This window comes from Ischnura elegans, chromosome 10 (genome assembly GCF_921293095.1).
Source record: "Ischnura elegans chromosome 10, ioIscEleg1.1, whole genome shotgun sequence".
Lineage (NCBI taxonomy): Eukaryota > Metazoa > Arthropoda > Insecta > Odonata > Coenagrionidae > Ischnura > Ischnura elegans.
In genome coordinates, this window is record NC_060255.1 from 18,388,347 (window position 1) to 18,412,314 (window position 23,968).

The window sequence follows — 23,968 nt, forward strand, 5'->3', positions numbered from 1 at the left end:
TTGACAAGAGCGAATAACTTGTTGGAAGGAAATATAGAATGTGCAGGGAAAAGTGTTAATGTGTTAATCGCAATGATATTGATGATGAATTTAAACATATGTGCATATTATGAGCTGCTTATGTTAAAGATTGCATTCCAGCGTCGACAATCATTGTTCCTTGCTACGTAGAAGGTAATTCAAATGTGTTCGTCCAACTAATCATTTCATCCATAGTGTGGCTAGCATTCTTCTACTGCTCTATTTAATACGAATGAAAGCGAATATTGCTGATAATTAGGTTGATATCAACAACATATACTACTACTTGCCCTTGATTCGGATGTGTCGACAAATCATTGATGTAGGTGAAGAAAATCGAGGACTAATCTTGAGACTTGAGCCTCAATTTGAGACACTTGTGATTTGGGATGGAGATACACTTTTCGCTGCATTACATTCTTAGATATTATTGTTTTCTGACTTTGACAAAGGACATGATCCACTCTGATGCTATACCGTAAATTAAAACTCTTTTACCTCTTCTTCAAATGTGGACGAATAGCTTGCAGAAATGTGACGATTGTTGAAATTTAACTTATGAAATAAGAGAGAGAACGTGGTAATTTTTGCGATATGTGGTATCACCCGACGTTTCTAAATTTATTTTCTATCGTTACATCTGACTAGCCGTTAGCCTGATACTTTATATTGATATGGGAAGAACTTTTGTTCAAGGATGAGCTTGAGCATAAGTGATCTTTTTCAAACTGGGACAAAGAACTCTTACCAAAACATTAAAATCATTGTGACCTTCGGATTTTTACTATGGTAGTTTCGCACATTTTACTTAATTCTAGCAAAATATTAATATAGATTATTCAATCTGTCCGTAACAATACAATACGAGCTAATAGCTAATTCACTACGAACTATAAAGTATATCGCATAACTTAAATCAGGTTTAAAATCTCATACTATACAACACATTACGGAATGAATCAATAGCACTTTCCTTTGAATTAATTCTGACGAATATAATTCAACAATAACGGCCGTCTCCTCTTCGAAACTTTATTTTCTGTTTTCTTTCCTCCTATCCCACTTCGTTGCTGCTTGGCCTTCTTCTTTTTCTAACCAGCTTTTAACCAACTTGCGTTCACACACGCATGAACTACCGCCAACCATGGTCGGAAAACGGTGGTCAGAATCCCAACCACGGTTAACGGGAACTTGCGTTCACACCTCGTTTTGTAACCATGGTCGGGGCTAACCGGCGTAAAAAGGACGTAGTGTGAACGGGGCATTAGAGTCCTACGCAGTATGTCCACGCCCGGAAAAAAAGGTCGTGCATAGGGAAAGAGACTGTGAGGAATTTTCCTCGCCTTGTTGTTTTGGGAAATATGTTTTTTTCGGACTTTGTGTCGAAGGAGGGATTCCGCGTGACCCCTTCCCTGGAGGGCACGGTGTAGATTTGAAATAAATATATTCAGGGAGTCCGGATTGTTGCATATTCTGTGAACACGGATGGAAAGAGAGAAAGGTATTTGCAGGATGACAGGTATTGTGGTGCAAATATTGCTGTTTATTAGTGCTTTTCATGTGTACAGAGGTGTGAAATTTACTGTTAGCGAGAAAAATATCTACATCGAGGAATGAGACGCGAGTGGAGGAAAAATAGGAGGCGAAATTTACGGAGGTAAACCTATCAGGGATAATCCTCACACACAACTCTTTCTCTTTTAATAGAAGAACTGTTCAGTGCTCATTTACGTCTGTCCTCATGATACGGAGTAAACCTATCCACAAACGCAGCAGGGGTCCCTGGAAAATGAAGAATTAAGTATTTAAAATGTCATATTTAAGTTTAATTAAAAGAAGCAATGAAGGACTGGCGGAACGTCGTGACTGGCGTAAAATTCAGCCAAATGGGAGAGAAAGCTTTGATAGAAAAGGCGGAAAAAGATTTTCGAAAGGCAGGATTATCGTTTTTTCTGCTGCCACTCTCGCGAATCCAACGATTTGATCGATGGATTTTCCTCATTATAGGAAAATTCTCCAAAATCGTTAGTATATTAATGGCTTTGCTTGGTTTCGCTAATAGTAGGGCCCTCTTCGCTTCTATAGCGTTGAGGTGTCTTTCCCTCATCCCGTCCCTTCCAAACCTTTCCTTTCCCAGAGGCGTCGACGGGCTCCTATCGCGGCGGCGCCTCTTTTCCTTTTTCCTTCCTCTCCAGCCCCTCCGCGGGTGATCGGGCGTATAAGACACTGGCTTGGTTACCGGCCCCGGTGTGTAGTATCCTCGAAGGGCTCCCCTGAGCCCTCATGCATTGCCACTCTCGCCAATGGTAAAGAGAGGAATTCTTTGAAACAAAAAAGTAAACGAGAAACCTTTTTTCAACGGAAGCCTATTTCTACATAGAGCAGCCTATGTAGAACATATCGCGTTCGTTCGATCGGTTATTACTTTTCTTTTTCCTGGCAATAAATTGAATATAACTTTATCCATCATCTTTAAAATTTCAGGATTAGCACTGAAGACCGTTGAAAAAATTAGAGTGCATGATCAATGAACCATTAAAATTTTCCATGAAAAAATGATGAAGTCAAATTTTCATCAAATAAAATTGGATGGAGCTACTAATTGCCTGATATGAAATTTAGAAGTGTATCCTCTTAAGCCAATTAATGAAAGGAATTGATATCTCCAAAACCGGTCGGTTTGCTAAGTGACCAGCCTAGGAAATTTTCATGTATGAAATGCAGAAAAATATTGAAACTGCATACACGCTTGAATTTCAAGATGGCAGCGTGAGTTTTAAACGAGTACTTCGTCTGGAAGAAAGACCGATTGACCGAGAGTAATGCGTTTACATGAGGCTGATCTGTGTAGGAATAAGCTTACTTTGGCAATAGACTCTTCGTTTATCATTTTATCTCCAAGAACTGGAGACATGAGCGCACGAATCTGATAATAAACCAAGATGAAGATTCAAGAAAGACGAGAAAAATAATGGTTCTTGTACTCTGAGGGTAGAATGTCAATTTTAAAAAACGTTGAACACATTGCTAAAAATTACAATGTTTTCTGGCAAAGGGGACGCGGGAAGGGGGACATTTTAATGGGACAATTTTATGGGGACAAGGGGGGAAATATAGGGCATTTTAAGTGTTTAATTAAAAGTTATAAAAAGTGTCACTAAATTTAAAAATTTCACTATAATGGATTCTTAAAATGTTAAAATTCATCATTAAATGATTTACATTTAGGAATTTTAAAACATGACGAAACAGAAGCAAAAACATTTCAGTCGATTAAAAAAATGGGAAACATTTTTTGACATCATTTCATGCTAAATTGACAGACGTCTCCTGCTTTATAAAATTTACTTAGAAATAAAGTTATTTCAGTATTGTGGTCGCTGATTATTCTGTAATTTGAAAATATAATCCTTATTTCCAAATTTAAAAGTGAAAATAATCATTTTTGGCCAGCTTTTTTCGATTTCAGCCCACCGTTGGATGGGGACATAACGAAAATGTAACTTTTGCGAAAACTGGCTATTATCTGGTTCTTGCACTCAAGACCTTAGTTAATATATTTTCCACTTTTGAGTGCGTCAGTAGAAAAAACAATAAATCTGCTTATAGAAAATCTTTCGTCAACTTTAATCCTCATGTAGAGGAAGTATGAGGATTTTAATGAGATCCATCTCCTTGAATTTCATCAGCTTACTTTTTCCATTTCCCATAATAATATCGAAGTTGGGTTCTTCAATGTTAGCCTAAGATTTGGTTGCTGCACGTCCTCCTTTAGCGCCAACGCTTTGTGGAGGAGGGAAGGCGACTACCCGCACCAAATCCTAGTATACGTGTCAGCTTAGGGCACCCTCACAGTTCGGCGTTGCGTTGGCGCCGCGGCTCGCGAGCCAATCAGAGCCCGTCTTTGATAATTGATGACGTCATGTCACCAGCTCGCTGCGTCGCCGCAGAAAAATCTGATCGCGTCGGATTTTCTCTGCGTGAAGGCGGCAGTTCGCCGGCGATTTCGAATTGGTGTTTGTTTATGGGAAGCTTAGGTATACAATTATGCAGGAGTGGCTCCAATGGGAGCGACGAATGCTATTTATTTTATTATTCACAATTATTTTGAAGTTTTAAGCTTAGATATTTCGTATCTTTCCTCAATATAAGACAAATATTAACACTAGAGTAGATTACAATCACTGAGGTGCATAGATTAGCATAAAATATACCCGTCAATGGTGTCACAAGCTAAATACAGCGTGAGAGCTTCTTGCTGGTGACTACAGTCGTTTAAATGCTAATTTATAGTTCATAATTGTGCCCTCATAATCTGCACAGTTGAAGCTATTTCGATAATATGGCTTGGACAATCTGTTTGAACAACAGTTATCAAAAGTAAATATTCCTGATAACTTTTCACATTAATCATGTTCACTGAGTGTATGTAATTTGTTATTTTTCGTATATTCCGAGTTGGGAAATAAAAATTAAAGGTCATAATAATGCATCGGAAAGTCACTATATACATGATTAGCGACTCTATGGTCGCCATATTAACTTCCAATGCTATTAATTTTTAAGAAGAATATTTAAAAAAATAATATTACGTGAAAATGCACAAAAAACATAAGCACTGTGCATTTGGCTCGAAATCATAAGATGATATGCTCTCGGGCCGATTTATAGGAGCCGACGCTTTTCGCCTTTCATTTGTTTTCGCAACGCAGATCTGTGAAGGGCTAAATTTGCTAGCGGGGCGGAAGCTCCCGTGGCGTCGACGCAACGCAGAGCTCTGAAGGCACCATTAGGCTCTCCATCTAGCGGATAATAAGGATGACGTAAGCTTGGAGCTGGGCTGAAGGGACCCCATTCGACCCTCGGGTATGTACATTCCACCAGCACGTGGCTCAGTGCCCCTCCCTTCCCGTCACACCTTCCCCTCCGCACCTGCTTCACCCCTAGATTCCCTTATCTACCAATCCCCCCTCCAACCCCACTCTCCGTATAGGCAACCAAGGCTATATAGAGAGGCCGGAGCCGGCTGGAGACTTCAACGATAGATTTTTCTGTCGTCTGGTGGATTGCGCAGCTCGGAGAAACGTGGTTTCTTCTTCGCTACGATCATCAGCTGTAACTGCAAAAGATAGCTCTGCATCTACATCTATGCGGTGTGCTGCGAGGCACCTCATGGGTCTTTAACATCAGGTATGTTTATAATCGATTCATAAGGACTTGTAACACGATACATTAACACGTACAAGTTAATGTACGTTTGCGTGAACGATTTTGGTGGACCGGAACGGAACATGTCCGAATGCATGAACCAAATCATAACAGGTTCTATTTTCCGTTCATGCATTCGCACAAGTTGAGGTTACAAGGTGCATTTTCGTGTTCAATCGCGCGTTCATACATTTAGGCATTAACCCGTACGAGTTAATGTATCGTGTGACCAGGTCTTAAGGACACATTTTTGTATCGGTCTCGACGTTACGTTGGGTAGTATATTACGCCACGATTTTAACATTGATGTTCTGCATTGCGAGTGAGGGGATCAGGGGCCGTATCCCACACGGAAAATAGATATCTATATATTGTCTATTTTCATCTATGAATAGATGTATATCTAATAGATGTCTATTAGACATTTACTATTTCAAAATAGCTCCAATCCCCTAGGATCAGTTGGTGTAGTGGTGAGCGCGATTTGCTATGAAACGGGGAACACAAGTTCAATGTCATGTCGCGGAATTTTTTTTGTAGTTTTCATTTTGATCATACAGCGACAATTTTTTCACTAATGTTAATTGCATCAAGCATAGGCATGAGAAAAGTTTTTATAGATATAGATAAGTATAAAACAGATTATTAAATATCTAATAGACATCTACAGTAGACATCTGATAGACATCTACAGTAGATGTCTAATAGACATCTACCGTAGATATCTATTAGAACTGCTGCTATTTTGACAATAATATATCTAATAGATATCTATGATAGATGTCTATTAGATAACTATTCATCTATCTGTAGATATCTACTAGATATCTAATAGATGTTTATTTTCTGTGTGGGATTCTGTATTTCGTCGGTACCGCACCGGTCGGTTTCCCTTCCCAGCCCACCGACGGCACATCAACCCGTACCGACGACGGTTTCCTTACCGACGACGGCAAATTCAGCGATTCAGTATGGTCGTCGGTATCAAACCAGTCGGTACGGTTCCCCCTCCTTCCCAAAAAGGGAAAAGCCGAATACACCCGAAGTTAGAGCCGTGTCCCAATTGGCCATTTGGCTATGCCAATTCCAGGATTTAGCCATGACGCCATCTTGGAAGGATGTCCCAACTCGTTAGCCAGCATAAGGGAGGGAAATTAGGCAGCTAACGCGGCCGCCAGATTTAGGCATCGAGGAGTGCATCCTTCGCCCGACTTTTCCCATGATTCAAAGCGTGCAAAGCGTCTTCAGAAGAAAGGGCATCATGGCTGTCAACAAGAGATAGTACTTGTTTGCAAGTAGTGTTGATATTTTGAGACTTGTTCGAATAATTATGAATTTTTATTTTGTTTATAATAATGAAATTGCGTTAATGGAAGTGTAAGAATTACGGAGAAATTAGTTAATGAGAAGGCGGCGTTAATTTTAATGCTAATTAATGTTTGTATGCTTCATACATATGTATAAGTTATTTTATAACTTTTATACCGATCACATGCTCTCTTTTGCAACCGTTTACTTTTTTTAACGTGTTAAATAATGCTTAATTATGTAACACTATGTCTAAATTCTTATTTAACACTTTTTGTACATTAGGTTAACACCCGTAAGAATAAACAATTATTATTATTATATGTTATTGGACAAAGTCCCGAAATTGGAATCGGAATAAGTAACAACATTTAAAATCTATAGTGATTATAATATATGATACCGAAACCTGATTTATGTACGTAGGTAAACCATACTCTAAATAAATTTTGAAAATAATTCCCAAGTCAGACGGTAACCGTTTGAATAGACTAAATAGACCTGTTCTTAATAATACAAAACTAGAAATTAAATTGCCAAAATATAAGGAATTCGAAAAAGTACTTAGAAGTTATTTGACGTGTCTCCACCAATGAAAGGTAAGTGTGGAAAAAAGTGAAGACTGAAAATGTTCAATTCCCGCTAAAACTACAAAAAATGGAAGGAGTCGGTACGTACTTTTTCGTCATTTTATCAATCTTTTTATTTGTGGAAGGTGTTACTTAGATGAAGATAATTGATATTGTATAACTTGTTAAAATATCTTGTATAATATGTGGCAGTAGTGCTCAGCCTACAAAAGCGAAGGAAACAATATTACAACATCGGATATAGTTCGCATATGATGGAGATTGTTGTTGTTGGAATGAATTAATTCAATTATCCTTTATGACGTATTGTCATGTATACATATTGGTACCGGATGCTGCTATACCATAATACCTATGTAATGTAGTTGTCATTAAGAAAGTTCCTTCTGAATTATATCAATGAACGCAAGAACGGATTCAGAATTTTTTCTGGAGGGTCACAAGGGTCTGACAGACAAACGGTCTCCTCATATTGGAGATAAAAAAAACATGCAGCAATTACTGCGAAAATTATTATCTGTATTTTAATTTGAAAGTTATTTGTGAGGAATTAAATATTTAATTGAGGCTCCGTCCCAGACAGCACAACATTTTGTGTTGCATCAATAATACACGAAAAATACATGACCAAAAACATATGTATAAGATGGAATACGATCGTATTGCCTCTGTTTATGTCATGTAAAAGTGCTTCAAAATTCCCTCAGATGTATGTATACGCGCATATCACAAATTAGAAATCTGAATACCCATGCATGAAATATACATTTATATCTACAGGCCCTCGTACATGAATTACAAATATTGATTTTCTGGACCACGAATCCACTTAATATACTATTCATAATAAGGTGCGCCTATGCAAAATGTACAAGTTACACAAGTTATTTTTTTAAATTCAGAGGGAATTTTATTCTGTTCAAAAGTGCTGAGAAAAGTAAGCTCAATGAACATTTATAGAAATTAGATACTTAATAGCATTAATATAGGATGAATAAATTTAAGGAAACCACAACATATACATAGCAATATGTTTATTCAAAGAGACAAAATACAATAATTCACACAAAGAACAAGTGTGGCCATGAAAATTGCTTACAAGCATTAAGGGCCAGCAAACAGGAGATGAGAATATAGCACAAAGATACATCAAGTACAAACAATTGTTTGAGTTGGGAATTAGCAAAAATGTTAACATGGAACAAGCGTTGCAACCCAGTGTACAAGATGAAACCTGAATTCAGGAAACCAAGTCTGCATCATCAGCCACTTCCTGACAGGAGAAAAGAAGAGTTCAAATTTAAAAGTCATGCAAAAAGATATCCTTTTGTAAGAGCTGAATAGAGCTCCCAGCCTTTCAATTTGAACATGATTTATATAGGTAGTCAGTCTTCTGTGAAATCTGTAGTTTTAATACAAATTCTAGTAATACAAATGAACGTCGAGGACAGAAGGGCAAAAGGATAATTCCTTTCATAGCCATTCTACTCCAGCCTACTTTACTTTCATACATATCCTATTCGTAGAACATAGATTAGGAGTTATATTGTACTCAAGGGCTTTGTGAGGATTGGTGACTCCTTAAGGTTAGCACAAACTCCTTATTTCTAAGTTTCTACCCATTTAATTTCTTCCACTTGATGCGTTTTTCAGGTGCTAAGAAGATATCACTCAATCAGAGGGAGTTAATGCTCCAATTTATGCTGGCGCATTCAGACCTGGCTCGTGGCCGAATCAGTGGGCCGCAGGCAGGATTGAGGAGGTCTGAGTTGTGGAGGGAGCTCACAGATCTCCTCAATTCCTGCCCCACTGGAGGGAGCAAAACCCCCGAAAAGTGGTCAAGGGTAAACTTCAACACTGCATTAATCGAACTGTGGTTCTATCACCACGTAAAGGTATTTAAATGGTATTTCCTGTTTTATCATAGTCATGGATGGGCTGGAGATCAGACACTAAGCAGAAGGCCATGAAAATCAGGAGGTCGGCCCAGCAGACAGGGGGAGGGCCATCTACTGTCGTGCCACTGACTGCCCTCGAAGAAAAGCCAATTGCTTTTATCGGGGAAACGGCAGTCAGTGGCATTCCGGGAATTGTAGACCCCCTAGAGGTGAGGCACCATGTCATTTATCGTAGCAGTGAAGGTAATATCCAATTGATAAATTATGGTGTAAGTTTGCTTACTTTATCACATTTCAGATTGTGACAGTTATGCCCGATGGGAGCTTGCCCTTTTTCATTGAGGAGGGAGAGGCGTCATCATCAGCTTCCACCGTAGATGGTTCTACCCCTTCCACCTCGGGAATGCCTCCTCCTGCAAAAAAGAGGAGGATTTGTGGTGAGTGATGGTTCAATCGTCAGTATAAAGACTTCTAAAATTTATGTCATGTACCATAATATTGATACCCATTGATTAGAGTCAATATTTGGGCAAATTACCTGACAGCAGCTTCAGTGATAAGGTTGCTCATGTGAGAATTTTATTTTCCTTCTCTTTAGACGCGGATCTCGATGAAAAGGAGGAGAGGGCCCTGGCTGCAAGCGAGGCTATGGCAGATGCTATTCAAAGAATAGCATCTGCTGTAGAGGTTGTAGCCAGGAACTCTGAGGAGACGAGGAGAACATTGGAGATCCTCACAGCATCTGTGACAGAGATGAAGGAAATGTAAGTAGTGCAGTTAGACTGCTAAACAACCTTTCATAGAAACTAGTGATGGGTCGATTCCAAAATTTTATCGATTCCGATCCCGATTCCGATTCTGACATTTCGATTCCGATTCTACCGATACCGATTCCATCGATTCTGATGCCATAGGCTCCAAGAAAAATATCACTTAATTCCAGGCAACAAGAAAACCACTTTAAAAAATATTACTCTGTGAAAGAGTCAGTTGACAAAAGCATCTTTCAAATAATTACTATGTAATTAAAATATAATAGCTAAATTTCAAAACAGAATATACCTGAGTACAGAAATTTTCATAGCTGTAATAAAAATTACATACTACGTATATGAATCTATGTAATATTTGGCCCTTTCAAATTCTCAAGCAGAAAAACCAATTATTCTACATGCTCAGCCAGCAGGTTTTGACGTCTCCATGTTATAGTATTACTGCCTGCAGAAAATTGCCTTTTGCTACACATGTGTGTTATTGGGCATGTACTTTCCCACCAAAATTGCAAGATTTCGGAGACTTTGGAATTTTTATTAAAAATTATATCAACGATTTTTTGGATCTTGAATCTTCATGGAATTCAAGTGGTCGAAGCGAACAACTATAGAACTAAACTTTAGTTTTGTAGAGCCAAAAAAAATGCTATACTTCTCACGTCATTTAATCAACCTTAAAATCTCTTGCTTTTTTTTAAGTTCAAGAAAGAAACTAAACGCTACAAATGAATATCACATCGGACGGTCGCAGTAATAAAAAAGGCTACAAGAGCCTTGTGGTGTGAAAACTCCCCCTACCGCGCGACTCACCTCGGCGAAGGTGGAAAGGGAAAAAGGGTATCGGTTGTTGCCTTTCACGGAAATAGTTCTTTTTTCTCTCTCTTAAGCATGCTGACTTAATCTCTTCACTTTACTTCAATACCCGAGGCATATTTCTTATGCGTGGGATGGTTCCAAAAAATATCCAATCCTTAGTATTTTCACTCGAGTAATGCGCTAAATGGTCAAGTCGATCTATACATAATCCTTTTTAACATCCTCAGTTTAGTGTTTTAAGTCAATGAAGACGATTATCTATGCTTTAAATGACGATTTTCAAGACTGATGTTTTAAAAAACTTGAAAAATCGGCCTGTTACCGAGCCTTAAAGTTCCGCAGCGTGTAGCTCAGCCTTGACGCGCGATTGAAAAATCGCTCTTATTTCCTTCGTCGCAAACTTTTTTTTCAAGATTTCTTATTAGTACTCTTTAGAAATCTCTACTTTATATTGTGGTTCAAATTTTCCGAGTTATATTTTTCGTAAACGAAAGATAATGTCTACTTTATGTCAAATTTCACGTGAAAAACGGGTCGGCCATTTTGCGTTGTAAAACCCGACAGATGAGAGCCAAATTCTTCGAAAGTCATTGAAAGTATAGGCAAAGCGCCAGATCAAAGGAATATTGCGTTTTATATTCCATAAAACTCACACCAACGCAAAACCACTTGGATAAATTCAAAGATTTTTTGAGGAAAAACGATATCTCGCGTGGCATTGAAAAATTGGTCATGCTTGGGCCTCTGTATCTCACTAAAGGTACGTATTTATGTGAAATGGCATATAAAGCAATATTTGGCAATGATTTATGAGTATTTACGCTGAGTTTCAAGTCTCTATCCCCAAAAAGGTCATTTTGGACTTTATTCCAGCTTTTTCCGATTTCAGACTAGTGTGCGCCGGGTAGGAAGACGATCGGCCGCTGCGGCTCGCGTAAAGGTATTCGGCGCCCACGTCGACAACTATAGTGTATTCGGCAAGCTGAAACTACCAGGCCAAGGCATTAGAATGACTTATCGGCTTTAAAAACTGCATTATTACATGAGTTTCATGATAGCGCTTCCTGTCGCCAGATTGCTGGACCTACTAGCCTCGAAAGCACTGTAACCTTAACTACTCGACTCGACATTCGTAATGAGACTCGAAACGCTCGAGTCGAGTACCAACTACTCGATTGACTTGAATTTTCGAGTACTCGCACATCCCAAGAAGATATGTGTTTTGTTATTACGATTACGTGGCGCGAAAATTCAAATGACTGTTGGAAACGCGGTCGTTTATTTTGTTGTTTGAAGTACTACTGGAATCGGAATCGATTTTTCGCCTTGGCAAGTACTCGTTTTCGATTCCGGTTCTTGGCCGAAAATCGAGGAATCGAAGAATCGAGGAATCGAACCGACCCATCACTAATAGAAACAAAACTTACCTAATATTGAAGGCGTCTGATAATGTCTCCCCTCACCGCTCTTGCTTCTAGAAGCAGGGCCCTAGCCCCTTGTTCCACTGGCGGTGGTCTATCAATTTCATCCTCCATATGGAATTCATCATCTCCATATGGAACTCCACCCAGCATACACATGTTGTGCAGGACGCTGCAGGCATTGACAAATTGGCATACTTTGCTAGGGTCATACTCCATTTTCCTGGCTTGGAGAAGGCATCTAAACCTTCCCTTCAACAATCCAATGCATCGTTCCACTGCTGAACGTGCCTTCACATGAAGGCGAGTGAAACGTGCCTCGGGTGTGCCCTCTGCTGCATCCAAAATTGGGGTATGGAGCCATGGCTCATGTGGATAACCAGTATCACCTATGGAATTATTTAACACAGAAATTAGAGATTCATTTTTGAAGAAATTTTCATGACAAACTTAATTTAAGAAATACTAACCTAGCAACCAACATCTCTCACCCGTAGCCCAAAATTCTGCCAGCTTCTGGCGAATGGCGGAATTAGCCCACACAAAAGAGTCATGGCTGCTACCCGGGTATCTCGCCAAAATATTATAAATTTTGAGATCTGAGTTGCTAACCTGAAAGTGGAGGATGTTCCACATATGACATAAGTCAGCCAACCATGCACGATAACATGTTCATTTGTCTATTGCAAAATGATGTAACTTACTATTTGCACATTAATTGAATGTAATAGCTTTCTGTTCACATATAAGTGCTCTTCCTCCCTTGGAGCTTTTATGGCTATATGGGTGCCATCAACATACCCCAAAACACCAGGCATCCCTGCATTTTGGTAGTTCCTGGAAATGTGGAAACCCTTTTTATTAATGAATGCTCTTTTATCTTTTCAGGTTAAAACAACATCTTAGGAAGTAGGTTTTTTTAATTGTATCATTTGCTGAAGTAAGCACATTTTTTTAAAACGTATCATTTGCTGAGGTAAGCACACATTTTTTTTAAACGTATCATTTGCTGAAGTAAGCACACATTATTTTAACGTATCATTTGCTGAGGGAAGCAAGCATTATTTATTTTAACTTATCATTTGCTAAAGTAAGCTAGTCATTCTTTGTTTTAAAGTAATATATGCCAAAGTAAGCTAGTCATTCTTTGTTTTAAAGTAATATATGCCAAAGTAAGCTACTCATTCTTTGTTTTAAAGTAATATTTGCGAAGTAAGCTACTCATTCTTTGTTTTAAAGTAATATTTGCCAAATTAAGCTAGTCATTCTTTGTTTTAAAGTAATATTTGCCAAAGTAAGCTAGTCATTCTTTGTTTTAAAGTAATACTTGCTAAAATAAGCTAATGAAATGAAATCAAGGAGATGACTGTGGGTGTCAATATCCTGGAAAAAAAATCAGTGTGCTGCTATTTGCTGATGGCATAGCACTCATAGACGAGACTGAGAAGGATTTGAAGAAGACTTTGACAAATATGGAAAGGACAATGACCAGATATCAGCTGAAAATCAAAAAAAAAATAAGACTAAGGTATTAGTACGCAGTAAAAGAGAGGAGGTTAAGGCAAAAATTAACCTGGAGAAGCATAAGCTTGAGAAGGTGAGAGAGTTTTCTTAACTGGGAAGCCAAATTACCTTCGATGGATGAAGTAAGACGGAAATACTCAGTAGAATAGTGCAGGAAAAGAGAGCTTCTATGAAAAGAAGAATCTTCTTACAGATAAAAATAAAAGCATAGAAGCAAGGGAACAATTCATCAGATGCTATACATGGAGCATGTTTCTCAATGGAAGCGAGGCTTGGACGATGACAGTAGCAGAGAAGTCAAGAGTGGAAGCATTTGAAATGTGGTGCTACCGAAGAATGATGAATATAAAATGTATAGACTGCAAGTTACAAGGAACTGCTAAGAAGAGTGGGATAAAATAGAAGTCTTCTAAAATCCTTAAGCAGAGGACGGAACAACTTAGTTGACCACATTCTGAGACATGATGGCCTGATGAAAACAATCCTAAAATGGCAGGGGGAAACCAGAAAATTTGTGGATGAAATCATACAACAAATGTTTTCTACACCACTCCATGTGCTTCAAATTTTGTAAGCCAGTATTTGAAGATCTGAAATTACTGTCTCATCCGTGAGTGTACATTGTGTGTATACTTTTCCTCATTTGGGAAAAATGGATAAATTGTATGGAAATTTTCATTTCCATGAATAAAATTATAGAACTTTAAATGATATTTATCTTTATTACATTTGCAAAGGGACAGCAGAAGGGCCTAACCAAATTGGTGTGAGGCTTTTTAACCATCTCCCACAAAATTTAAAGTTATTTCTATACTTCTTTTAAAAATATGATTAATGAATTTCTATGGGGTGAACTGTAATATTCAATTGAGGAATTTCTGAGAAAATCAGTTGATGATTGTTGTAAATCAAATAATCAAAGTTACTTTAATGGAGACAACTCCATATTTGTTAATTAAAATTGTGTATAAGTATTAATTATGACACACTAATCAACTTCCTTGGCATAACAATCAGATCAATAACGAACAAAACAGTTGCCAATAGCCAAGTCACCTGAGATACCTAGTTACATTAAAATTGTATTATAATTTGACTTGCCCTATCCAAAACTTATTTCCCGGCATAAGATGAAAGTAGGTTATTCATATTATTGCTGAAGTTAGTTCTTTACCTTAGGATTGCCTCTGCTCTCTCATTTGGTCTCAGTGGGAAAACAATCCATTTCCCCAGAATTTGTGGGGAATTGAGCCACTCTGTGACTTCTTTAATTGCCCTGCTCACGCTTGGCTGGCTCAGGGATACATTCCTATCACTTCCAGTGGAACGCTGGTAGCTGCCTTGCCCATAAAAATGTAGGGCACACAGGACCTATAAAGGTAATCTGGCATTAATATGGTATATTTCCAACTTCAATAATTATATTACCTTGTGTAAAATGATATTACCTTGGTTTCCAATGGGATATGGGTCACACGTTGACCAGCAGGAAGGACTGGTCGCAATTCTTCAATGAGGACTCTTGCCATGTCCTGAGTTAGGCGGTATAATTTGCGAAAAATTTCCTCGCTTTTTTGAAAAGGGTCAGAGGTATCCCGCAGGTGCCTAAGGTTGGTGCGGACATCCCTCAGAAGCCTAAGGCGCCTTTCTCTCCTCCATCTGCGGAGATGCCGCAAAGCGCCCACAGGGTCCATCAGGCTAAAGTTTTGGTTGTCAAAAACGTACAATGTTGAAAAAATTTCACTTATAATTCTCAGAAAGTACCACATTCTCATAATAATTAAGATGCAAGATCCAAGTTGAAATACATGGGATATTCAATGAGTGACATTATCTGGTCAACCAAATAGTTGAACCTTTCAGTGTAAAACATCGATTCTTCCCAAATTTATTGATGAATACATTCTTAAAATGAAATTTTCACTTTGAAAACGATGAATTTACTGTTTTTCACTCACCAGAAGTCAATGAAGGTAGAGGTGGTCAAGATGTCAATTCCCGGAGAGAAATCAAGAAGGGCGAGAGGTCAATGCAGGGTACGTGGTGGTTTTCCAGGGAGTGCGTAGGTCGATGATATATACATACTTGCGGGTAGTCCAGGAGGTGCAGATGTCAAAATGTCAAAATCAAGTATATGTAGAATGGAAGACACACATAGCTCGCCAACACTCAACTCAACTAGTGAATGACGTGATGCGTTAAGTGTTGACAAGTGGTGTTGAGTGGAAAACAAAAAAACACGTACAATGCGCACGGTGGAATTCATGAAACCCACAAGTCGGTAGCCTTAAAGCCGCTACACACGTTCCGACCAGACCACCCAACTGTCGGGACCAACTACGTTGGCGCCGACAGTTGGAGGGTGTGTAGGCCTGTCGCCCGACGAAAACAGTCGGACCCGACGGTCGGGCGGTTGGTCCTGCAAGACCATCCAACCGCCGACCGCCCTACCCCGATTTCTGTGGCGTCGCAACGTGTGTACCGTTATCGGCCGACTCCTGATCCCGACCCGACTCAGTCTACCCCTGGATTTGGTCGTTGGAGGTCGTGTTTTGTGCTAAAATGGATCAAGTTTCTAATGAAGAGAGAGTTATGACAGTGGCATTGCTGGAGTGCTGGAGACAGTACCGGTGTTTATGGGACATGAAGGATGACCATTACTCCAATAGGGATAGGAGGAACGAGGCTTATAATGCCCTTCTAGAAATTTATAAAACCTCAAGTGGAAATGCAACGTTATCAACCTTAAAGAAGAAGCTGGAGAATATGCGAACGGCATACAAAAGAGAAGAAAAAAAGGTAAGAAATGATAAATAATCTTTTCATTCATTCGTTTTATTAGTAAATATTCTATGAATTTTGAGGTTAACAAAGTAGTTATAATTATTACTGCAAAATTTAATGAATAGAACACAATATAATGTGAAATATAATGAAACAATGACATTTATTACTTTATCGTTACGCCACAGGTATCAGCAAGTGAAACTACCGGGGCTGCTAGCGACCACGTATACGTGCCAAAGTTGTGGTATTACCAATATTTGAGTTTTCTCTCTGAAAAGCCACAAATTTCAAGTGGGACGGAAACGTTGGAGGAAGAAGGCGAAACCATCGACACTCCACTTACCGTAAGTACTTATTTTATATTATAAATGCAAAACTTAGAGACCGACTCTAATCATCTGTTCTTGGAAGGTCACTCTCCCTTCGTTATTAAAATAGCGTGTAAAAATTTGTCGTACTCTATTCCCTTCTTCATATCGTTCCCTCGCGGTAGATTGACAAAGTGGTACCAGTGAAGGTAATTGTCTCCATTCACCTTGCTGAAACGAGATGTTATCAACATCCTCTCGATCAAATGATGACTCATTTACGTATCGTTGGTTTTTGTTCAATAAGAAATTGTGTAAAACACAGCAGGCTAAAATAATTATGTCCACCTTTTCAACACTCAAAGAAATTGCTTGATGAAACACCCTAAATCTAGATGCTAAGATACCGAAGGCATTTTCAACCACCCTCCTTGCACGAGAAAGTCGGTAGTTGAATATACGTTCATCGTGAGATATATTTTTAAGTGGGTAAGGTTTCATGAAGTGTTTGTTCAGCCCAAACGCGCTATCGCCAAGAAATACATAAGGTACAGAGTTATTTGTGCCTGGTAATGGTGAGGGAAGTGGTAAGTGAAGTGAATTATTTGACAACTTCTTGTAAAAGCGAGAGTTATTCAGGATAGTGGCGTCTGAAACGCATCCATTAGTACCAGCATTAACATACATGAACTCATACTTGGCGTTAACGATGGCAAACAGTATTTTACTGAAAAATTTCTTATAATTGTAGTACAAGGATCCGCTATGGGGCGGTTTTTGAACAGCGATATGCTTCCCATCTACCGCATGATCGAAGTTCCATCTTTGACGAAAATCTTTTTCCACTTCTTTCCATTCTTCTTCACATGTTGGCAACTGAAACATGAAAAAATCGTATGATTATTTTCAGGACGATTGTGAACCAGGCGAAGAACCTCCTTCAACCTCAACTGTATTACCACCAGCTGTTGAAGGACCACCAAAAAAAAAATTTAGGAAAAGTCTTGACAAAAAAAAAGAGGAAATGATCGACGCAGTCCAAGCTCTGCTATCAACCCAGGAAAGCGAAAGCGAGATCATCGGTCGGTCGTTGGGAGTCCAACTGCAGAAACTAGAGGCAACTCAACGAGCTATCGCGGAAAAATTATTCGCTGAAGTAATTTTTTTACGGGAAAATGAACAAACTCACCCCTTTCTCCACCATTAATTTATATCCATCACAACAATTGCATTTTCAGTACCCTATGCGCCCTCAACATTCACCTTCGGTTTCCCCTACCTTTACCCAATATTCCTCAGACCCCAGAACTCCTTCCCCTTCTACAAGTTCCAATCAAAGGCCACAAACAACACAAATTAATATTCCTCAGCACATTCCACTCCAAACCCCATATCAAAATACTCAGCAAATAATGATAACAGAAGAAATTCAACAAAGCTCTACTCTCCAGTTTCCAAATATGTAATTTTAATATTCTTAAAGGTTCTATTTTCTGATTTTTTTAAACAGTGGTATACCTGTGTACGCAATTGATTGTAATTATTAATTTAAGAGATTATTATATTTAAATTTGTAATTTTTTCGTGGTAATAAATTTAAAGGTTCTATTTTCTGATTTTTTAAACAGTGGTATACCTGTATACGCAATTGATTGTAATTATTAATTTAAGAGATTATTATATTTAAATTTGGAATTTTTTCATGGTAATAAATAATATTTTACTATACATTTATTGTACTTACCTTTCTGTATTCCTTCAGACTGTTGTAAATAGCTTCACAAGTTTCTAGAATTATTCTTGATAACAGTTGTGGAGATATGGCAGCACTATACTTCAAGTCTTCCAACGACCTTCCAGTGGCTAAATAACGGAGCGTCACCACAAGTCTCTCTTCTGCACTCACGCATTCCCTCATAACTGTATTTTTTCTAACAAATTTGAGGTTTGATCTTGCTCAGCAACTCCATGAAACACATTTCGTCCATCCTCAAATAGTTTCGGAAATCATTTCCATCCAATTCTTTAAGTAAATTCATGTGTGTGAAACTTCGTCTCTTGAGCAGCCACTTCTTCGCCCATACTCTTCTCTTTTTTTTTACATCCTCGATGAGGACCAAATTGGCTAAAGCCAAACCCAATTTTTGATTTTTGGAAAAATGCGGAGCCATGGCCAACACAACCCAGAATCAACTTCACTCCACGAGATCACGTTGTGTACTGAGGAATATTTGGTAAGTTGGTCGTGTCGGGTTGGGTCGAGTGATTTGGTTGGGACGTCTGTAGAGCTGGCCCCGACAGGAATGGTCGGGTAGTTCGGTCGTGTCGGGTGATCGGGTCGGAACGTGTGTAGCGGGTTTTTTTTACCGACACCTTTTTGCTGTCGGTACGGCTACCGACGATCTCCCGTCCTCTCGTCGGTGCCGCACCGACCGGGTTCGTACAGAATCGCACGACTTCTTACCGGGAGTCGGTGGACATCGCACCCGACGAATCGGTGCCGCACCTATCGGTTTGGAGTTACAGAATACGGCCCCAGATTGGCGTTGACTTTCTTCTTCTGATCTTGAGGACAGCGGATTGACCACATTATTTTGGGGTGGGGAGGTGGATTGCTTCGGGGAAGGGGTACGAGGTCTGATATGGGTATACAAGTGGCTTTAAAATATTTATCAATCATTTAAAAATATTCTCCGTGAAGCTGGTGAACGACAAAATCGTATTGAAGATCTACCTTAAAATTTCCTCTTAACAATTTTTCCAGAATTTCTTGTTCCTCACAACCCCTTAATCCGCCACTGGCTGCTAATCCGTGCAACCGATCCTTACCTGCGCGTTGTCTTCAATGGATCATGAATTTGAATGGAAATGAATTCAGTTGCGTTCTTGCAGTCTGAAAAATGCTGTTGAGAGGGTCCGTTACTGCCATTGTTCCTTTATTTCATTGCTTCCGATGTCCGTTGAGTCCTGCTTATCCTCTATAAATATCAGCTTACATTCTGCGGAATTGATTGCCTTTTCATTAGGATTTGCTACAACTGTGGTATTTTCAATTTTCAGAATTCCAGCCCAGGAAATGCCAACTCCTGGCGAAAAATGTAAGCTGCGCGATGTTGTTTATAATTTATTCACAATGCTGAATTCTTGCTGCTTTGTGCCTTGTGGTGATACCTTACGTCTGTTGTCTTCTTGATACAATAATACCTATCCAATAGATCTTTCGCATCTCTCTGAATCCTCCACAACTCTTTATTTTATCTGTCAAGTTTAAACTTTTACGTAACTTAATTTTATTTTCTCACAGCTCAGCATCTCACTCCAACATCACCAGCTATCACTTCCATTAGTGATTTCTCGAGCATTAACTTCAATTTATTCCCTCAGTCCTATGTCTTTCTTTCCTCATGCATTTTACTTTCCACCCTTTATTTCATGGATAGGAAAATGATAGGTAAGGTAATTTTATCTTTCGGCGTCATGGCCGCTCTTTTAGGTGGAAAATTTTCTTCGAGAAATATAATAGAGGGAAAATGCGTCCCCAAAGCTGGGCTTGTAGATCTCCTCGGCGCTGACGGGAATAGAGAAGGTATTTCTATGTTTGCGTCTGTTTTCTAAACAAGTGGAATCACGAAGTCGCCGCTGCAGTATACCGTGAACTAAAAATATCAGAGGAGTTGGACCTAGCAATCACAAATATGAAATGTAGCCGAGAAGCAGGACTTTTGGAGAAGTACTCATTGGAGCTGTTTTGTGGTAATTAATTTTATGAGTACATATTAATTAATATATTTTCTTACCTTCATTTCGAGTGTGCAATACTCGAGTACAGGAACTACTCAGGGAAAATGTTTTGCTGTGTAAGCCATTTGGAACTGTCATATATCTGCTTTGTTCCACTGATTTGTAAGTGCTTTCGAACTGCTGTGGAATTGAAACACGGTACACAGCAGTTCATGACGTCATAGCGTCCTACCATGTCATCAACTCATTTGTACACCTTTCTAACTAATGTGTAACACATTTTGAACTGCTTTGAATTTCCATTGGAAACTGCTATGGAACATAATTTCAACCTTTGGAACTCATTTGGAATTAACTTTGGAACTGATTTGTACCACTCGTTCACCTGTTTTGGAACTGATTTGTACCAGTCGAACACCCAATAGGAACTCATTTGTACACCATGCAAACTGCTTTGTAGCAGTTCCAGATGGCTTCTAAAGTTCTCTTGAAACTCTTGGCGATAGTTTTAAATATTTAGGCCAGACGACGATGGACGATGCATATATTCTATTCTGGGCATGTGCCAAATTTTAAATCGATCTGAGCAAGAAATCTTGTTCTCTACTAGTTAGAGGTTAATCTTTTTTCATACCAAACCTTGGTTTCATGTTATTCAACCGCGCAGTAAAGTGGTACGTATTATTTTTAGTGGAAAATTTTCAATTTCATTTAATGTTATCATTTATCCTAACGGCAGAAATGAAATGAACGACCTAGAAGAATTGGTCTCCACCGACTTAAAGTCAGGGGCGATGTGGGGTGGTTAGGGGCCCTCGGCTAGGGCTCATGATGAGCCCTTCTTTCGAGGGGACTCATTGGTCCATCCCCAGAAAATTTTAGGAAATTAAATGCCTGGAAATGGAATTTGCCGCTATTCTGGCTCTTAAAAACCATATAAAAGTTAATAAAAGCTTAATAAATTTCTTCAGAAAAAATGTTATGAAAAGTGAGAATTCCACATGTAAAATTTAACAATTTAATATGATTATATTGTCTATTTAGTGGAATTTTTACCTTGAAACTGCATTGAAATCTAGAAAACTTCGACTATTACCCTTTCAAAACAGCATCAGGTTATCTTTTATCTTCTGACACCTTTCTTTTATTTATTTTTTTGATTTTTTTTCGCTGAGTATGTATTAAGTAAAGCAACCAATGAAAACGTTAATTATAATAGCAAAAAAACTTTTGTTCAAGTGCCTAATCTGAGCCTTTTTTATTACATCTTTTATAACCTTCATGATAGAAGATAGCATTGTGGTGGGTCCCTAAGCTCGGGGCCCTCAGAGATTACCGACCAGCCAACGGCTTGAAGTGCATCTGGGCAGGGGAGAGGAGAAAAAATTCCAAGATGGAATAAGAGGCGAAGAGAATAAAATACTTTCTGTGAAACAAGTAAGCGTCCCCTCACCATCGGTAGGAACTGAATTCCTAAAAAGGGTGCCTTATAGGCTGCTTAGGACAAGTCCTGGATCTGCATTTCAGATGCACACGTAAGTATTCATTACATGTAGCTGAAAATGTGTTGCCTATGCTTTATTGTTCTCCAGTAGGTGTGGTTGTTGATAGTCATGAGTTCTGTATTAATATCCCAATGAATTTCAGGGCAGGGAGACTGAGGGATACCACAGGTGTTGTCCATGATGAAGGACCAAGTTATGCTGTGATGTAAGTTAAACGTTCAGAGTAATATTAGGGTATGTTTATTTACCAATATATTAATTTGCTTTATTTTGTTAAGAAATCGCTCATGAGTATATTTAACAGTGGTGACTGGAAGAGAACAATATGCAACTGTTCTAACTTTTAGGTAAAGTTTCCTGAGTATGGTTAGGCAATTTCTTTGAACAATGCATTGCTCATTCTCAGCTCCTTCCAAATCTAAGATTGATTTTGCTAGTAGTAAGTTTTTATTGTTCAATTTTTGTTATCTTTGTCCCCACCATAAGAAATCTTACTTTCAGGTGTGACAACATGGTGGACGACATCGATGAAGATGAACTTCAGTAATAATCAGATAAACTTTAATAAGATTCCCAGTAAAGCAAATTTAACATTGTTCGAATAATTTTATTTTGGTACAAAGAAATGTTTGTACTACGGCTACTATGACACAAAAAAAGAATACCATATGAAATTAGGGACTGAAAATTGGAAAAATTTTGGATTGTTCCTTGTAAGTGCCATTTTAATTTTAGTAGTGTGCACATTATCTCAAGTGTCCAAAGTAAAGAATATTATTGGAATAATCAACCAAACAATTCTCTCTCTTCTTCCAAATCCCATCCATCAGAGGAGGAAGGTCCTGGCTGCCGCAATACAAGGACATACCTAGGATCATTACGAGGGGGGATTTATGAGGCTATTTCCTTGAAAAAATAGTTTTATTTTAGTTACATATCTTATGCTAATTTATATCATTTTTCTTGGGTTTAAAAATTTGTTGAATACTTACGTTTCAATTTGCTTAAAGACTTTTTGAATTTTTTCTTCTAGGGGGGAGGCTGCCTCCCCTGCCCCCTCTCTGGGTACGCCCATGCCGCAGTGGTCATCCCCATAATCTTGCAGCCAGATGCCATGATGTTCTGGAAATGGTTGCGGAGAGGAATTTTGGAAGCTATCTTCGTTCAATAAGTTTCTCAGTTCAGCAAATTTCACATTTTTGCTTTCCCTACAGAACACTATCGTCCTACCAATTTTCATCAAAATATATACATACAGTAAAACTTCGATTTTACGCACTTTGATTTTACATCAAGTCTCGTTTTTACGCAGCGACACTCAAGTCCGCCCGGAAAGCATAGGGAATTCCAATGGTGAAACTTCGATTTTACATCTTTTCTTGATTTTACGCAGTTTTTTCGATTTTGCGCAGCATAACCCCAGCCCCAAAGAGGCCGCTAATCTTGATTTTACGCAGTTGTCTTTCGACTTGTTTTGAAAATCCCGACTGGAGCAATATGAAGTTAGGTTATTTATTCGTCTAAATGAGTTACAAAAATGAATACAAGAACGGTTGAAATGACGTGGCGCTGTTGATCGTGAAACTAAAAACATCGCGAATCTAGTTATTGCTTCCCCCGTACGACCTCTCAGTAATATTTCAGGCTCCTTTACGAACGCGAATATCGCTCTTAGTTAAAATTTGCCGTAGAAGGATATCGAAACCTAAAATATACGGCAATCGCCGTGTATGCGTGATTAAGACAAATGATCGCCGGAGATATTAACATTATCAGCTTTCGTTCATTATTCGACTTATTGATCAACGCTTTTTATAACATGTACATTGTAATTACAGTAGATGGTCGTTAATCCGGAATTATGAACTACGGAATATCTATCCCTAACGGAAGGTTTTCTAGAATTTTGCGAACGCTATGTTTTCCTTCGCCCCAGCGAAATTAGCCGTTAAAAATCCTCCCGTGCCAACATTTTGGCTTCCAAGGTGATCCAAAAAAGATAGTCGTACTTCTAGTATGGACGTAAGTCGATGGTGATTCAACACGATGGTAAAAGCATATGTTGTCT

At 38.7% G+C, this 23,968-nt stretch overlaps 2 protein-coding genes and 1 long non-coding RNA gene across 3 annotated transcripts; all 3 read left to right on the plus strand.

The window, feature by feature from the left end:
- The first annotated feature begins 8,315 nt into the window (after positions 1-8,315).
- Positions 8,316-12,990, plus strand: LOC124167126. The gene is made up of 6 exons (XM_046544923.1): positions 8,316-8,379; positions 8,781-8,971; positions 9,055-9,234; positions 9,324-9,462; positions 9,624-9,789; positions 12,924-12,990. Exons 1-6 carry the CDS (start codon positions 8,316-8,318, stop codon positions 12,946-12,948), a joined length of 765 nt encoding a protein of 254 aa, XP_046400879.1. The 3' UTR covers positions 12,949-12,990.
- Positions 12,991-16,114: 3,124 nt separating this feature from the next.
- Positions 16,115-18,202, plus strand: LOC124167059. The gene is made up of 3 exons (XM_046544838.1): positions 16,115-16,358; positions 16,532-16,690; positions 17,565-18,202. Exons 1-3 carry the CDS (start codon positions 16,122-16,124, stop codon positions 17,859-17,861), a joined length of 693 nt encoding a protein of 230 aa, XP_046400794.1. The 5' UTR covers positions 16,115-16,121; the 3' UTR covers positions 17,862-18,202.
- A 1,100-nt stretch (positions 18,203-19,302) lies between these two features.
- On the plus strand, positions 19,303-22,800 carry LOC124167061. The gene is made up of 4 exons (XR_006866599.1): positions 19,303-20,407; positions 21,684-21,930; positions 22,043-22,105; positions 22,402-22,800. It is a non-coding gene; the product is annotated as an uncharacterized LOC124167061 (long non-coding RNA).
- Positions 22,801-23,968: the final 1,168 nt, after the last annotated feature.

Coding starts and splice junctions, on each gene's coding strand:
- LOC124167126 (XM_046544923.1), top strand. CDS start 8,316: ATGTTAACATGGAACAAGCGTTGCAACCCAGTGTACAAGATGAAACCT. Junction 8,380..8,780: donor ACCTGAATTCAGGAAACCAA/GTCTGCATCATC, acceptor TGCGTTTTTCAG/GTGCTAAGAAGATATCACTC. Junction 9,790..12,923: donor GTGACAGAGATGAAGGAAAT/GTAAGTAGTGCA, acceptor TTATCTTTTCAG/GTTAAAACAACATCTTAGGA.
- LOC124167059 (XM_046544838.1), top strand. CDS start 16,122: ATGGATCAAGTTTCTAATGAAGAGAGAGTTATGACAGTGGCATTGCTG. Junction 16,359..16,531: donor ACAAAAGAGAAGAAAAAAAG/GTAAGAAATGAT, acceptor GTTACGCCACAG/GTATCAGCAAGTGAAACTAC. Junction 16,691..17,564: donor CCATCGACACTCCACTTACC/GTAAGTACTTAT, acceptor GATTATTTTCAG/GACGATTGTGAACCAGGCGA.